Source organism: Adiantum capillus-veneris, chromosome 9, assembly GCF_014529385.1.
Source record: "Adiantum capillus-veneris isolate H3 chromosome 9, ASM1452938v2, whole genome shotgun sequence".
Taxonomy (NCBI): domain Eukaryota; kingdom Viridiplantae; phylum Streptophyta; class Polypodiopsida; order Polypodiales; family Pteridaceae; genus Adiantum; species Adiantum capillus-veneris.
In genome coordinates, this window is record NC_140939.1 from 69479232 (window position 1) to 69496943 (window position 17712).

Sequence of the window (17712 nt, forward strand, 5' to 3'; positions counted from 1 at the left end):
TGCTCAAATGATGATGCCTAACCCCATGTACAGTGTCATGGGTATGCAACCAGGGTTTCAAAGCACTCAGGGACAATTTGGGATGCCACAGGCAAATTTTGGTATGGCTGGAATTACAAATCAACAGCCAAATATGGCGTTTCCAGGTCAAGTTAATATCGGCCAAGGAACACAGATGAACCCTAATAGTGTTCCCATGTTTCAGTCACTTCCATATGACAATTTAACGCCGCTGGAGAGGCCAACTCCGTACAAAGAAGGTGGCAAAGGTGTGTCATTCACGACCTTTACAGGGTTTGATGACAGGAAGAAGGCTCTCTCATTCCTCCAGCAGTTTGACAAGGCCTATGCAGGGGAAAACTTTACAGAGGCTTCAAAGGTCCGCAAGGCAGCCACTTTCTTGACAGGGAATGCGGAACAATGGTGGACAACTTTATTGCTTCAAGGGCAAGCTCCGTCCACATGGATTTACTTCAAGCAGATTTTTGCAGCAGCATGGTTATCTGATGACTTTGAAGCAGATGTCATGACAGAATGGCACCAGCTAAATGCTGCCACTTGCAGAAATCTGGATGATTACAATCGGAAGTTTTGGAAAGCTCTACTTCCAGTAACTTCCTATAGGTTTGTGCCATTGACAGAACAGATTGAAAAATACTGTTGTGGCCTACCTAAAGGATTGAGAAAATACTGCACGAAGACAAAAGTCACTACTTTGACGCAGCTCATCGAGGTAGCAAACACTGGCAATGGTTTGCTCAAGGGAGAAGATTGTGAATTTAACACTGGCGTCAAGGCAGGATCAGGCAAGAAAAATTCAGCCAAGAAGCACGTTCCCAATGAGGCTCCTAAAGGGACTCGGGAGTCAGCCAACGCAGGGAAAGATAAAGCTACGGCTGAATTAGAAAAAGGACCAGCAAAGAAATGGAAAAGACGTTTTCCTTGCAAGTCAGAAGAGCAAAAGAAGGTATGAGGACAGAGAACAAATGCTTTATATGTGAGCAGCCTGGCCACATTGCTTACAACTGTCCTACAAAGAAAAGGCCAGCTGATTCTGATGACAAGGAAGACAAGAAAGGAAAGAAGCCCATGGCTGGTCTAGTGCCAGATATGATGGGCGACAAGCCAAATTCAGATGCAAGTGAGCTTTGCAGAGCATGGGGAAAGGTCAGGGATCAAACAGTGCTTATCTTCTTTGATCCAGGTGCCAAAGCCAACTTCATTTCCCTAGAATTGGCTTCAAAGTTGGGAATCAGACCTGAAGAGATGGGGTATACAGTAGAGGCAGGTTTGGCATGTCCTGGCCATACAGAGGCTGTGACACCCATCATTGGAAAGTTGCGTCTACATATCCAGTCCTATGTAGATGCTGAAGAATTTTACATCATGCCACTGGACGGATGTGATGTGTTGTTAGGTATTCCTTGGTTGTTTCGTGTACAGGGAATCATGGATGCCTACAACAAAAAGATCACTGTACAGAGCAGGGGAAAGACTCACATTCTGGATGTAAAGCTTAAAGGGGAGTCTATTCCTACTGTATCAGCTTCTGCTATTATGTCTGTAATGAAAAAGCATCTTTCTTCGTACTTGGTTTTTGCACGTGAAGTGTCAGATTGTGATGAATCAAATTTATCTGTGCTAGATAAAGAAAGGTCAATGTTTTTACAACAGTATAGTGACTGTTTCTCCGATTCATTACCATCTCAATTACCGCCAGAGAGACCCGAGGACCATGCGATAGATTTGGTGCCAGGCAGTAGCCCACCAAATAAGCCTCCGTACAGGGTTAGTGCGGCTCAGCAGAAAGAGATAATGGGCCAAGTACAGGAGCTGTTAGAAAAGGGGCTGATTCAGCCCAGTTCATCTCCATTCTGTTCTCCAGTGTTGTTGGTGCAGAAAAAGGATGGCTCATGGCGTATGTGCATCGACTACCGTGCACTGAACAAGAATACCATCAAGAATAGGTTCCCTATACCTAGAATTGATGATATTATGGACAAATTAGAAGGAGCAGTTATGTTTAGCAGGATAGATCTAAAGAGTGGGTACCATCAGATCCGCATTAGATCAGAGGATGTGCATAAGACTGCTTTTAGAACGACGTTTGGCCTTTACGAATTTTTAGTGATGCCCTTTGGTCTCACAAATGCTCCTGCTACGTTCAATAGGATGATGGACAGAATTTTCCGTCCACACCAGCAGTTTGTTGGTACATTCTTTGATGACATGATAGTCTACTCAAAGAATGAAGAGGAGCATAGGCATCACTTGGCCATTGTGTTCGAAGAGCTACGCAGTCATAGGTTGCTCATCAATGCAAAGAAAAGTGAGTTTTTTCTGGAAGAGATTCACTTTCTGGGACACATTGTCTCAAAGGATGGTGTCAGAATGGATCCTGCAAAAGTTGAAGTGATCAAGTCATGGCCAAATTTGAAGACGGTGCATGATGTCCGAAGCTTTTTGGGACTATGCTCCTATTACAGAAGGTTTATCCGAAATTTCGCTGAGATTGCTTCACCTTTACATGCTCTTCAAAAGAAGGCAGTCACCTTTAGATGGACACAGAAAGAGATTTCAGCTTTTAATCTCTTAAAGGAAAAGATGACTTCAGATCCAGTCATTGTGTTGCCAGATCTTAGGAAGTCATTTGTGGTCCAGTGTGATGCCTGCGGTAGTAGCATTGGTGCAGTGCTAATGCAAGATGGCAGGGTAGTAGCCTATGAGAGCAGAATTTTGCAAGGGCCAGAGATGACCATGCAGGTCTATGAGAAAGAGTTACTGGCTGTGATTCATGCGCTCTTAAGTTGGAAACACTACCTGCTAGGTGCAGACTTTGTTGTCCAAACTGACCATCAGACCTTGCGATACTTCTTGACACAGACAAAGTTATCTGAGAAGCATATGCGATGGGCAAATATCTTGTCCATGTTCCATTTTCAGATTGTGCATGTGGAAGGCAAGAAGAACGTTGTGGCTGATGCCTTGTCAAGGAAGCCACAAATTTCAGCTGTGTCGATTCCTTATCATCATGAACTTGATGATATGAGAGAACAGTATGCAAATGATGAAGATTTTGCAAGGGTCTTCGAGCAACTAATGGATGGACAACGTCATGAACACTATCTTCTTAAAGACGGGTTCATGATGATGCATGGCAGATTGTGTGTCACAAAGCCATTACGACGCAAAGTTATGGAAGAGAGTCATGTCCCACCGTATGCAGGGCATCGTGGTATCGATGCTACAGTTAAAGCGGTTGAGACATTCTTCTACTGGCCTACATTGAGAAGAGATGTGGATGCCTTTGTGCGAGAATGCCTAATATGCCAAAAGGTCAAGTTTGACGGGCAAAAGGCACCAGGGTTATTGCAACCACTACCTATTCCAGATAAACCATGGGAAAGTATTGCTATGGATTTTATCTTTGATCTTCCGAGAACACAGACAGGAAACGATGGTATTTGGACCATTATTTGCAGATTCAACAAACATGCTCATTTTATTCCTGTCAGGAAGAAGATAAAGCCAGATCAGATGGCACGCTTGTTTATGAGCAATATTTTCGAGTATCATGGCATGCCACAGTCGATTGTTAGCGACCGTGATCCACGCATGACAAGTTTGTTCTGGAGAGGTTTGTTTGAGAATATGGGGACCACGCTCAAATTCTCTTCGTCATTTCATCCTCAAACAGATGGGCAGTCAGAAGAGGCAAATTCTACTGTCCTAGATCTGCTGAAGTGTTATGTGTCAGAGCATAAAGGAAAGTGGGAGCAGTATTTGCCATTGGTGGAGTATGCATACAATAATACAGTGCATTCATCAACTGGCAAGGCACCCTTTGAGATAGTTGAAGGTGGCAAGAAAGTTCCTCCCATACTGCATACAAAGGACAAGATATTTGAAGCAGATAAGTATGTTCAGGACATGGATGAAATGTACAAGAAGGTCAAAGTGGCCTTAGAAAAGACTCAGGCAAAGCAAAAGAAAGCAGCTGATCGTCACCGTCGTGAAGTGGTATATTCACTTGGTGATTGGGTGCTTTTACGCTTTGAAAAGGCAAGGTTAAAGAAGATGAAGGGCAAGGAAAGACTATTTCCAAAGCTCAGCATGCGTTACTATGGGCCTTTTCAAGTATGCGACATAATCAGTGATGTTGCATATAGGCTGAAATTGCCTGACAGTTGGAAGATTCACAATGCGTTTCATGTGAGTCTTCTCAGACCCTATGTGGGTGATGTGCCAGAAGATATGCCAGCTGAAGATCAGCCGGAAGTCGAGGAACTTGACGAGATCTTGGTCCCTGAACAGATTTTGGCACACAAAGAAAGGAAAGTGAAAGGCAAGGTTGCCAGGCGTTACTTAGTAAAGTTCAGAAACTATCCACCAATGGATGCTAAGTGGATGGAAGAAGGTGAACTTGCAGAGTCACCAACTGTGTTATCACTTTACCTGGAAGCCTTCGATTTGCAACCTACCTTGACCCCTTGAGTTTCAAAGCTACATGGATTGTCAGTGTGACAATGGCTTCTGAAACAAATGATGTACATGGTATTTAAAGTGAGCTCAAATCAAATACTTGTTACATGAATGTTAGAGCTGTACAGATTGTCAGTTTGGCAATTGCTCTTATGGAATGTCCAAAAGTTTGGTTAGTGCTATAGAAGTGAGTATTTCTTGTCAGTTTGTCAAGGATACAGTGATTGCTTCTATTGAAGAGTACATGTGTAACTGCATTCTTAAACTGTCGGTTTGGGTATGCTTGAAAGTGTTACGGGATCCAACGTGTACTATAAGACAGTGGCAAAATGTGCAGCTACCATTTTGTCATTGGAAAGTTAGTGACTCAAAGCAATGGCAGAGTGCGAAGCTACCACTATGTCATTGGGACAGGGTTCACACGCAGGCAATACATGAGTCAACAAGGTGTTGAATACACCAGGGTTGACAATGAGCATGTATGTGTCGTACATGTGTCGACAGGTGTTGAATACATCAATGTTGACTAGGAGCTTGTACGACATAGATGCAAACGAGGACGTTTGAGATTTCAAGAGGGGAGTATGTCACCAGTGTGTGACTACTATCTATCCTTTTTGTTGATTTCTTTCTTATTATCTATTTACTTTCACTTTTTGGAAACACCCCTCGAGAAATCTAACTGCCCTGCATTGCATAGCTAGTGTGGAACTGTCCAGAGGGAGTCCAGGCCTGAGGGCAAGAGAGCACTAAGGTTGGACAAGGACTATGGTTAGCCAAGTGGGGTCATTGACTAGCCAAAGTGGAATCCTTTGCTACAGAGGCTACATTTCAGTTCTGGATGTGGCCGCAGTGTACAAAGAGGGTCGGATGACCTAGAAAGATACAATGGCAGCATCTCCTAAAATTTAGGGAACTGCTATTTTGGGACCTGAAAATGTCTTCGCGTCATTACGTGCAGTTTGACATGGGGATCATTTTGTTACTCTGTGGCCAAGTCAACAGAGGCTGCAGGTGAGATATTTTTAGACCCGAGGGTCTAAAGCGGGAAAGTGCACAAATGAGTGACACTTGGCACTCTGAGGCCAGTTTACTACTTATAGAGAAGGGAAAAACGTGATTTATAGCTGGGAGGCTCATTTTGCAAGTCTCTGTCACAGGTTAAGAGCTATGGAGTGCTTGCTTTCCCTCTGATGCACAGTGCGGTGCCAGGAGTGATGCCCTGCACGCTACGCACTGCCCTCTCTCTCCCCTTTGGCAGTATGTTATGCCCCTCTAGTGGGCTCTTCATTTGACCAATGTACAGTTGTGTGGGTTCATGCGCGATTGCCGAGGCAAGAGCCTCTTGCATAGGTACTGGATTAGCTAGCGGCTAATCCCCCCGTAGGTACAGGTGAATTCGGAGAGGTTTCACGCCACAAATCTCGTCCGATTCAAAGGGCAAGTAGCCCTACAGGTGCGGGAGCTCAAGGACTTGCTACGGATGCGACCGGCACGCGAAACGGAGCCCGAAACAGCAAATTACAGCCTGCTGTGTATTTTTGCAGGTTTAGGGTTTTGGCCCTAAACGGACCCTAATACCCCCAGGAGGTTCGGGGACGCAAGGGGACCGCTGTACAGGTGATCTGGCGCATTTTCAGGGCTGAAAACAGAGAATTCAGCGTGCTGCAGATTCTTGCCAGGTTTGCAAAGTGCCCGTATGCGTCAGGAAAGTCAGTCAATGCGTGGGAATACTGACTGTGAAGGGTTCTAGTACAGTTATGCTGCCGAAATCGAGCTGGAACAGTGGAAATTCAGCCGAGTTTGTGCGGGGCAGCTTGTAGGGAACCACATCGTTTATTCCCTCTTTTGAACAATAAAGAAATACCGAAAGGGGCGCCTAAGTTAGGGGCCAATCTGGTGTCCGTCTACTCATACAGGTGCAATCTAGCAGCTTGTATCCCTCTCCCCTTTGTTGTGTCTTGAAAGTACAGGTAAAATAGACGACTAATAATGGGTGAAAGCTAAATCAAGGTTTGAAGTAAAGTCTACCGCCCTTTTTGGATTGAACAGGCCGGTTTCAGAAGGCAAGACTTAAGAAACAAGCGTCTCATAAGGGGAAGGTGGTAAAACTTTCTACCCGTTACTATGGGCCGTTTAAGATCACTGAGCGAGTGAATGTTGTCACTTTCCGATTAGAGCTACCGCCTAATTGGAGGATCCATAATGCTTTCCATGTCAGTTTACTCCGGCCGTATGTGGGACCACCTCCAAGCCAGCCTAGTGCTGAGGAACCTCCTGAGGTTGAGGAAACAGAAGAAATACTCCAACCGGAGCAGATAGTAAGTCATCAGGAGCGGTCTCTCAAATCCGGAAAGATAACACGGAAGTATTTGGTTAAGTTTAAGAACTATTCGAATCTAGATGCTCAGTGGATGACGCAGGAGGAATTAGCAGCTTATCCCGAGATACTGGAGGTATATGTCCAAGCACTACAGTTGAGGTCAACTGTTTAGAAGCCAGAGGGATGTTGCTAATTGGACTATTTTCTTATTTTTAATGATTAAATCTCTCTTTTCGGATATTTTATTATGTGCACTAAGAACTGTTAAAAAGATTGTAGCTACAGGAACTGCCATCAAGAACGGACAACTCTGATGTGTCATTTGATGGGTGACGGTAAACATCGCGAAGGAGTTTCCATAAGTTCGGTGGAAAGGGCCGGGTTACGAGTGCCTCTAATGCGTCACATGATGGGTGACGGGTGCATCAGTAAGGAGGCATCCCGTAGGCTAAGGAGGAAATCCGAACTGAGTAAGAAAATACGCGTAAGAACGCAAGCACAAGAATAAAGATGGGTTCAATGAAACTTTTTACGAAAAGCAGGAACAGTCGCGGGAGGACAGATGTTTTCCCGCGAGGAGTCTATGTCTGCATTACATCTGTGTCGTGTCCTGCACCCGGGGACGCCTGGAATGTGTCCGTGTAGCATCGTTTTTACTAACTGAGTGAGTTTTTAAAGTTTGAACAGGTTCACACTTTATTTTATTAAAGTGGCCGGTCACTTTTAAGTGACCAGGCTTTTATTAATAAAATAAAGCAAGCAAGGCCCTTAAAAAAAAAAGCGAGCGCTAAAACCTACGCAGGGGGGCTGGATTGCGATCTCTCTCTCTCCTCTCTCTAAAAAACGCGATTTCCTCTCTCCTCTCTCTAGAAAACGCGATTTTCTCTCTCCTCTCTTTAGGAGCACCAAGCTCTGCTTTTGGACCCCTATTCCTGCCGGGTGTCAGACCCTATAAAAGGGTAGCCAGCGTTTCAGTTTGGAGGAGCCGGAAGCAGCAGGAAGTGCAAGCGCTGGGATTCTAGAGCAGAGACTGGCGACGGAATTTGCAAGTGCTCGCGGGACGACTGAGTACGGAGGTTGATTCTCCGAGCAAGGAGCGACAGGTATAAGTTGTTGATACGCATTGAGAATTGCTGCTTTGTGTGGTTTGTTTTGCAGGAATCTCCCGTCTCACGGGAAGGCCCTTTACGGGAAGTACGGCTTCACGCCTAAGTCCCTTACGGGAAAGTACGGCTTCGCGCCTAAGTCCCTCACGAGAAGGAGCGGCCTTGTGCCCAAGCCCTTTACGGGAAAGCACGACCTTCGGGTCTAAGACTACAGAACGGAGGTGTTTCCTCGGGTTCTCGTGCTTGTATAAGAATTCTCCCTGAATAAAAGAATACTCTTAATGGGGGGACCAGCCCATCTTCTGGTCCCCAATACTGTGTCGATCTTCTCCCTTCTCTCATGTTTTCAAAGAATTATAATTTTCAGATTTTCTAAGTGCTCGTGTACGCTCCCGTTTTGTGACACAAGGACAAAGAGAATGTAGATGAAGAGGTGAGGGAACTGCTACAACGCATGGGCATCACAGAGCCTACTCACACAAGTGCATGGAGAGTGGGCAAGAAAGGAGTCGATGAGAAGGGAAACGTAAAGGATAGGGCACTTATTCTCCGCTTCCCGAATATAGAAATAAGGAAAGAATTTCTAAAGAAGAGGCCAACTCTTAAGAAAACCGGTATTTTCCTGGGAGATGACCTTACATTGGCACAAGTGGCACACATGCAAGAGTTGATGCCAGAGATCAGGGCAGCAAGAGAAAAAGGGAAAATCGCCTTTTATAGAGGAGGGAAAGTAGCGGTTCTGGAAAAGTGCTCATCATGACGGTGCGAGACCTATGGGACGACGCTCCTGATAGCGATGTGGAATTGTAATGGATCATATAGTCTAGATGTAGGTGCCTTTGAAGACAACTTCAGGGACAGAGACATAGTTTTCTACTCAGAGACACACCAGATACCGGGACCGCTTATGCCACATGTGAAGGGGTATTTATGGGAAACAGTTGGTCGACCAGACAAGAGATCTCTACGAGGTAGCCGGGGTTCAGGAGGAGCAGCAATCTTATTTAAAGAGGAGCTGAAACCACTACTACAGATTATCAAGAAAGATGAACAAGCAAGATATATGTGGGTGAGAATGAAAGCCGAGACAGGTAGATTTCTATATATCGCTATATGCTACTTCCCTCCAAGTACATCAGTCTACTCCTCACCTAAAGGACAGTCCCCTTTTTCCATATTGAATGATGACATATGGGAGTTCTCTAGAGAAGGAGACATCGGCCTCTTAGGAGACTTTAATGCCAGAACGGCCAATTCTCAAGCAGTATTCTATGATACTTCTGAGGAAATGCTCAGAGAAGTGGATTTATCACAGGTAGGGCTTTCTAGAAACTCACAGGATAAAGAACACACTGAATACGGGAGACATCTCATGGAGATGGCAACTACACATGGTTTGGCCATACTTAATGGTCTAGAGAATTTCCCTTTATCTGGGGGATTCACATGCTTCCCGCACAGGCATGGGGCCAGCACAATGGATTATGTCATGACTTCACCAAGCTTTATTTCTAGTATCGAGGACTTTAAGGACCGGTTCGGAGCCATTATTGAAGAAGGAAGAGCAAACGGGAGAAGAATGTATTGTTGCTTTGTGGATTTTCGGAAAGCTTTTGATACAGTACCAAGGGCCAGATTGATGCGCATAATGCAAGAGTTAGGGGTCCTCAAAGAGATTATCTTGGGGATCATGGCCTTATATGGGTCCGTAACTGGTTATGTACGTACTGCAGAAGGGGATTCTGACATTGTTCATTCCATCGTTGGAGTAAAGTAGGGATGCCCACTGTCCCCTACTTTATTTGGTATGTATATAGATGAGGTATCAGATAACATTGATAGAGAGGGTGACAAAGGTGCTCAACTTGCAAGGTCATGGATCCCTTTGTTGTTGTATGCAGATGATATTGTATTGATAGCAGAATCACCAAAGGGAATGCAGAGGCAGTTAGATGCATTACATAAATTCACGGAGGACAGCGGACTGTCGGTGAATTTGGGTAAAACCAAAATTATGGTGTTTAACACCACACCGCAGTGGGTTAGGAGATCGGCACCTACATTTGCATATGGCCAGGATACAATAGAATACATAGATGCATACACATACCTTGGTGTGGTATTTGCAAGACCGAAGTTTACTCTTAAGAAAGCAGCGGAGGCTAGATTGTCCAGAGCCTCTGCGGCCTTGGGAGGGTTGGAGAGGATGTGTTCACAAGTGCAGTTTCAGGAACCACAAACAAAACTTTGGCTCTTTGATACTGTGGTGGCTTCGGCTATGCTTTATGGGGTCCAGATTTGGGGACCATCTGTGGATTAGGATAATTGGAAGCCAATGGAGAGACCTTTGGTATTTATGATTTTCCGAATGATTAGAGCCAAGGCCTCCGTACCACACGCGATTACTCGAGTGGAACTAGCTGCCCCTCCGATAGAAATTGAAGCTCTTACCAGATCAGTGTCCTTTATACATGGTTTGTGGGATACAAATAATTGCCGCTATACTAGATTGGCCCTCGAATCCTCTCAACAGTTAGCAATGAAAGGGGATACATCATGCTGGTATGTGCAACTGTCTTCGTGGTTTCAGAGACACGGGTTCAGGATGGAAAGATTACCCCCCTACCAATACTCTCTTGAGGCTCCATCACTGGCAATTACACGAACGGAGATTAATAAAATCATTCGTCAGGATCTTATACAGTTGGATACTAAGAGGACATGGGTAGACGCTACACAAGAATTGGGCACGAAGATGGCCGACTACAAAGAAAACTTCCTACAGCTATCTGAAGATGGATTTGTGATTCGCCCGAGCTACATGGATACGCACCTGTCTCATGGTTTGAGATGTGCTATTGGTCAGATTCGTACATCCTCACACCAGCTGGAAATTGAATTTGGCAGATTTAGGGGAATCCCACCTGAGAGCAGAATTTGCAAGTTACGCGGAATGGAGCCGGAGACAGAATTACACTACATATGCCATTGCACCGTATACTATGAGATACGTGGGCGTTTCCATTGCCTATTTAAAGAAGGCTTTGGACCTCTAGATAGAGTCATGCAATACCAAGATCAAAGATGCTTAGGCTTCATCGGCACAGGGATAATCTAATGAGAAGACAAAGAGCACTACAGCCTTAGAGGCAGATCACAGATTTCTTCCGATCGAGAGAAGCAGGAGGGGAAGGAGAAGCAAGAGACCAGCAGCCAGCACAAAGGAGTACCCACATCCATACCAAAGGCACCCTCATTGACAGGGCGATTGAGCTTAGGAAATCGAGACGACCACGACCGAGATGCAGAAGCACACTTCACCGGAGGAGACTACAACAAAGGATTAGAAGCATTCTAGCCAGACACCTAGAATGCTCCTAAGAAGTTTATTTAATACTTTGTATTTAGTTTTTCACATTTATTTTCACACTTTCACACTTTTCACACTTAGTACTTTAGTACTAAGGTACCCAGACTTTGTAACAGATTCACCACTTTTGTATCAGTTTGGTCTCATAGGTCATTCTGGCCTTTTTGAAGACGTTAATATAACATTTCATTTCATTTCTCTCCCAGGTAGGTGCTTAACTCACATCTAGCAGCTTAGGATTCTATAGTACCCCCCCCCCCCCCCCCCCCCCCCCTTCCCCTTTTTTTTTTCAACACCCTTTTTATTTTTATTACTCAAACTTTGTATCAGATTGTAACTTTCACCACATTGTAACTTTTGATGTATTTCATCAGTCCCATAGGTGCGAGTTCAGCCTCCCGTGGACGTTAATATAACTTTCCTTTAGTTTATAAGACAATATGTATATTCGTGGGTTACTTTAAAAGGGCCACAACTTTCTTGGTGAGAGACATCAGACGCTCTACTTGCATGAGCGTTTTGGAGAGGTAGTGTACACATATACAATTCCTTGAGCCCCACACGAAATAGATACACTATTTACATTCACACTCCTTTATGGGGCAGCTATTTGGGGACCGAGCCTTTATCATACATGGAGACAGTTGCTAGTAGATCAGGATGGGCTAGATAGAGAGTATTGTGATGGTTGGGAGCATAATGAGAGACCGCTAGTAGGTTATGATGATATCATGTATGATATGGGCAAGGGCCTTGATTTTGCACGAATTATTAGAGAAGAGATGGGTGCGGCGCCTATGGTGGTTGAGGCCTTGTTTTAGGCATTGACTTTCCTTCACAGACTATGGGAACGTCTTCTACATAGATATTCATGACTAGCTCTAGCATCCTCCATGCAGCTAGCGAAAGAGGGTGATAGACATTGTTGGTATGTCAAGATGAGTACTTATGTGAGCTTGCATAATATTCATATTCATAGGCTTTTGGGTACATTTGGATTGCTTGACACATAGACTTGGCCAATTAGAGCAAATATATTGAAACGGGATGCGGAGAGGACTTGGATTAGACCCCCTTTCCCCCATGGCAGGTGGATAGCACATCACCGAACTTATTTTCTTCAACTCTTTGTAGATATCTTTATCATCCAGCCAACAAGCTATATGGAGAGCAAGCTATCACGTGGGTTATGTATAGCTATCGGTCATATTCAGATTTCACACGCTAGTTGAGGATAGAGATAGGTAGGTGAGCAGATGATGGGGCAAAGGATCGGATGTGCTAGCTCTGTGAGAGGGAGCCAGAGATGGAGGAGCATTATATTTGTAGATGCACGGTGTATTTTGATATTTAGGGGAGATAACACTACCTCTTTTGGAAGGGCTTTGGGCCCCTACAGAGAGATGCATTTTGAGGACTAGAGATGTTTGGGTTCTTTCTCTTTCTCTTAGAGCTCCAGAGATGCTGAGCAGCCATCTTGCGGAAAAGAGTTCCCACCAGCCATCCCCATTGAGGCAGACTACTATTAATGACATCTTTTTGTTACACAACCTAGTATTGGCAGTGCTATTGACACCACTCTTGCTTCATGGAATCCGATATAGCCACATCATTGGGGGCCTTTGTCTTCGAGAGGTGTCACCTTGGATAGAGCAGTAGCATTCACCCGAGTGAGACAACCATGCTCATCTAGAAGGAGACTTAAGCTCCCACATCACAAACAAATCAAAGCTATCATTGAGTGCTATTGGCGACAAATGTCACGAGATCTTAGTCACATAGACCTACATTGGGGCTCATGCGGTTGGGTTTGAGGTTCAATGAAATCGATCAAACAAATACATTGTTGTCCCTATGCAGGCATTTACGTAAACTACTTACATGAAAAACCGGATGAATAGGAGAGTTTGTAGGCCATATGGCCCATATCACCAACTCGCTTGAGTATTTTGAATGGACCACAATATGTAGGGGATAATTTAGGTGTAGGACGAGTTTCCAGACTTTTTGAATGCTCTGGAACATGTAAGAATGCTTCTTCTCCTTCGATGAAGGTGAAATGCCGGCGTTTCTCATGAGCATACTTCTTGTATCGGTCTTGTGCTTGTCGAACATTTTGACAAGCAATTTTCACCATATCCATATGGTCTTGGATAAAGTCCTTGACTTGCTTAATTTTCTCAATAACCAACCCTACCGTAACCAATGATCTAGGTTGAAAACCATACATAAGCATGAAAGGATCGAACCTAGTTGTAACATGCTTTGCACTATTATAAGAAAACTCCAAAGTAGGGAGGTAGTCTTCCCAATGGAATTGCTTCTTGCTAATGTATGCTCATAGCATATCCTCTAGCACTTGATTAACACGTTCAACCTGCCCATCTGTCTCTGGATGATCTGCAGTACTGATGTTGTGTTGTGTTCTGAGCCGTTTTAACATAGGCCTCCAGAAGTGACTGTTATACTTGGGATTACAATCACTCACAATGTTGCAGGGTAATCCATATAACTTGTACAGATTGTCAACAAACAGCTTGGCTAGCTTTGGAGTTTTAATAGTGGACTTGGTCGGAATAAACTTACAAAGTTTAGTCACCCATACCAAGTCATGACCTCATATGGTGGTGATAGACCCACAATGAAAGCCATAGAGATACTCTCCCATTTACCATTGGGGATCTCCAAAGGTTCCACACCTTGGAATATGCATCATCATGCTCACACATACCCTGCAAAGATTCCAAAAACTCACTTTTAAGTTTTGTGAAGAGAAGAGAGTTGATCTTATGCATTCTACTAAGAGCATCAACTACCACATTGTATCATCCCTTACGATATCGGAGCTTGGCATCATACTCTTGAAGAATCTTAGGCCTCCTGGCCTTTCAACCCTTCAAGTCGGATTGTTGTATATAAGTGCAGTTCTCATCAACCTTTTAAAGGTTTACAACTAGCAGATTGTCAATAATCTTTATTTGGTCTGTTGCTATGAACATAGATTTATTTAAATGTCTCCTCTTACAATTCCGATAATCTTGCATAATTTATATCAAAATCATGTAACCTATTGCAGTACCTCAGAATGTCATTAAGAATGTTTTGCCAATTCAATCCATAAGGGGAGGAAGAAAGAGTTAACAGAAATTTTGTGCGTACTTTTGTTTCTTATTTAGTAAGCATGAATAATTACTGGGTTTCGCCAATGATAAGCAACCCTGGATTTCAGAATGCAGCAAGCTTGAATTCTTCGTACTGTTACATACTGCAAAACAATGCATTGCTCTTTATTTGGAATGGAGTTTCAAGCACACCTGAGGAGCACCAGCTAGCAGTCAAAATGGCTGAATTCTTGAAGGTAATTTCATTCTTAGAAGAACCAGATCTTCATCAATGCAATCGTGCATGCGAAATGATTGCTGTGGTTCTTCCGCTATTTTGTCCAGCCTGGGACAACGCCTAAAATACTTAAGGAAGGTTCAGAATCAGCAAACTTTTGGAATCCATTAGGTGGGAAGGAGACTCATCCTAATTTTCGGGAATCCAAAGAGACTGGCAAAGATCCTCGTTTGTTTGCATGTTCTTTGGTAAAAGGTGTGTGAGTCTGACCTTTCTCCTTGTAGTTTTCTGTGTGGGGTGAGCCACTTTTGAATTTCCATTAGGCTGCTTAGAGGTGTCATTGTGTTGTAGGGCTGCAATTTTTTAGTATCAAAATGATGGTTTAGTTAAATACTGATATACTGTTTGTTGCTTTTTTGGGTGCACAGGAAAATTACAGGTAAGATGATTTTTTTAATAATCATTGTTTCCGGTTTCTTTGAAGATTTTGAGTTTCAGTTATTTTGATCAATGTATTTTTATTGACTTAAAGGTCACAGAAGTGTTCAACTTTGCGCAAGATGACTTACTGAGTGAGGATGTCATGATTCTTGATACTTTCACGGAGATTTTTGCATGGGTTGGTCAGAACACTGACTCCAAGGAAAAGCAGCAGGTTTTTGATATTGCTCAGGTGTCAAACTGTTCCTCATTGAAGGGTCAATTTTCAGTAGATTATAAGAAATTTTCTAATAGGTGGAAGGACCGTGCAGAAATACATTGAAAGAACAGCTGCACAAGAAGGTCTTCCAGAGAACATACCTGTGTATAAGGTGACGGAAGGCAATGAACCCTTCTTCTTCACCAAGTACTTTGAGAGCTGGGATCCAGTCAAAGCAGCAGTAAGTTCACAAGCACTTGGAGCATGATATCAATTGAATTTTTTGAAAATTGCATCTAACTGCTTGGCTAAGCTTCCAGACAGGCTAACTTTTGGCAAGCTATTCTTTCTATCCTGTGACATGTAAATGTTAAGTCAAAAGCATGTGCTTTTTGTCGGAGGGTGAATGTTATTTAATTTGTAAAGACCGCTCATAGTGGTGGTAGAGCTCGACCGGTCACCGAGAGCAAGCCACCGGAGAGTGGATGCTGAGTGTTTGAGGTTCAGGGATTAGGGCCACCAGGGTCGGAGTGCCTGTGGGCAGCTGGGCTAGTGTGGACAGGTGGGACAGCCAGGCCTTGTGGTATTATTCTCATAATATCCATATCATGGGTGGTGCATTCTGCACTCTATAGCGTTCTACAGTTGGGTGGTGCACCGGAGCTCCTTACCTCCTTCCTTGGCATAGTGGAGTCCATGGTGGCCTAATGGAATGGTAGCATGAAGGTGATGCTTCGTTGTAACAAGAAGGTGATGCCACTCGTTAAATAACGTTGTTTGCAGGTGCAAGGAGATTCTTTCCAAAAAAGACTCAATGTCCTACTGGGTAGACCGGCACAAACACCAGAGGTAGGTTAGCTTAAGACTCTTATGTGTTTGGCAGTTGCTTAGAAGGTGGTGAAGCAAACACAACTTGTGGCTATGCTCTGACATTTGCAGGCTCCAAAAAGGCGCACAGCATCAGTTGAGGGAATAGATACTGGATTCTTGACAAAGATGTCCCCTTCAGCAACTAGAACACAGCCAGTAGAGTCCAGTGGAGCGACACAAAGAGCAGCTGCTATGGCCGCATTATCGTCTACCTTGAATACTGCCAGCCTAGGAGATCCTTCAAGACCGGCTATTAAACCCATCAGGGTAAAGCTTCCTTCCGCCGACATTTTGGACACCCCACCACCAAAGAAAGAGGCTAAAGGTGGTAGTCCGGAAGGTAAAGATTTTTCTATAAAGTCCATGTCTCCTTTATGGTTGATGGTGCCAAACTTCACCCTTCATACTTGGCTTTATTCATCCATGTATATGCTGGATCCATACAGTGTCTTTTCCTTCGGAGCCGGAAGATAATGTTGAAGTGCCAAATAGTTCTGTTGTCAGCGATGATGTGCAAAGTGTACAAGAGAGCCAGAATGGAGATAATGTGGAACAATCATCAGAATACATCAGTTATGAAAGGCTTAAAGCTAGATCAGAGAATCCAGCTCCTAATGTAGATCCCAAGAGGCGAGAGGTCGGTTTTTCTTCCTTTCGCATTACTTGCTTTACATTAGAAAGCTTAATGCTTACAGATTCTCTTTTGAATGTGCTATGCAGTCCTATCTCTCACCTGAAGACTTCATCAAGGTTTTTGGCATGGAGTCCAAGCAGTTCTACAGTTTGCCAAAGTGGAAACAAGACATGCAGAAGCGGGCATTGGATCTTTTCTGAGAGTTCTTCCTTCTTGGTTTCTTTGTGTGTGCAGTTTATATGTGCCTTATTCGCATGCATATGCTTGCATCATGAGTCTTTTTTGCTAGTTCAGGGGTTTGTCATTGATTCATGACAGCAAATAATGTTTAGTGGAGTCGTCATCCGGTGCGAAATTTGATGGTGAGTTTTGTGGAGCTTATCACCTTTGGTGGTGATGTCCCTGTGAACATGTTGTAAATCATGTAGCGGCAAAAGGGGCCATCTTGGCTCTGTTTACACAATTCATACAAAAAGAGCATTCTTTACAGACTTTGGAAGGCTACTTTCGAATGGCCTTGTATACGGAATTACCTTTTCTGATTGTAAGGTAGTCTTTTTCATATAAGGATTACAGAGTGAATAGTGAAAAATATATGGTTCTTATGGAGACATCTGTTCATCCTTTGTGGAGAACGTGAAGCGAAGGATGTGGTTTTGATCGAAAGTTTAATGGGTCTTGTTCATTGGGTGTGTCTTATGAAAAAGGATTATGTCCAATCAGCTCTGAAGAGCAATCTATAACAGAGAAGAGAATAGGTAGTTTTGAAGGTAATGATTGGAGGTACTGGCTTTTCAACTAAAAATTTGGATTTGGACTCCAATCGGTGGCTAGAAACACCTTGACCTTGGGTGGTGATAAACTCCATGTGATGTATGCACCCACACAAACTTGAACCTCAGCTATGATATTGGGCTTTTTCCTCACTAGATGACAAACTCATCTCAA

General features: G+C 43.8%; 1 protein-coding gene across 1 annotated transcript in view; it reads left to right on the plus strand.

Moving 5' to 3' along the window:
- Positions 1–17377, plus strand: part of LOC147450639 (villin-2-like) — a 55798-nt gene extending 38421 nt beyond the window's left edge. Inside the window, exons 15-23 of the mRNA XM_086519784.1 lie at positions 14511–14639; positions 14728–14875; positions 15049–15059; positions 15153–15293; positions 15373–15501; positions 16044–16109; positions 16200–16470; positions 16577–16767; positions 16851–17377. Coding sequence (XP_086375910.1) covers positions 14511–14639; positions 14728–14875; positions 15049–15059; positions 15153–15293; positions 15373–15501; positions 16044–16109; positions 16200–16470; positions 16577–16767; positions 16851–16964 — 1200 coding nt within the window. The 3' untranslated portion in view covers positions 16965–17377. The remainder of the gene's footprint in view (positions 1–14510; positions 14640–14727; positions 14876–15048; positions 15060–15152; positions 15294–15372; positions 15502–16043; positions 16110–16199; positions 16471–16576; positions 16768–16850) is intronic.
- The last annotated feature ends 335 nt before the right edge of the window (positions 17378–17712 follow it).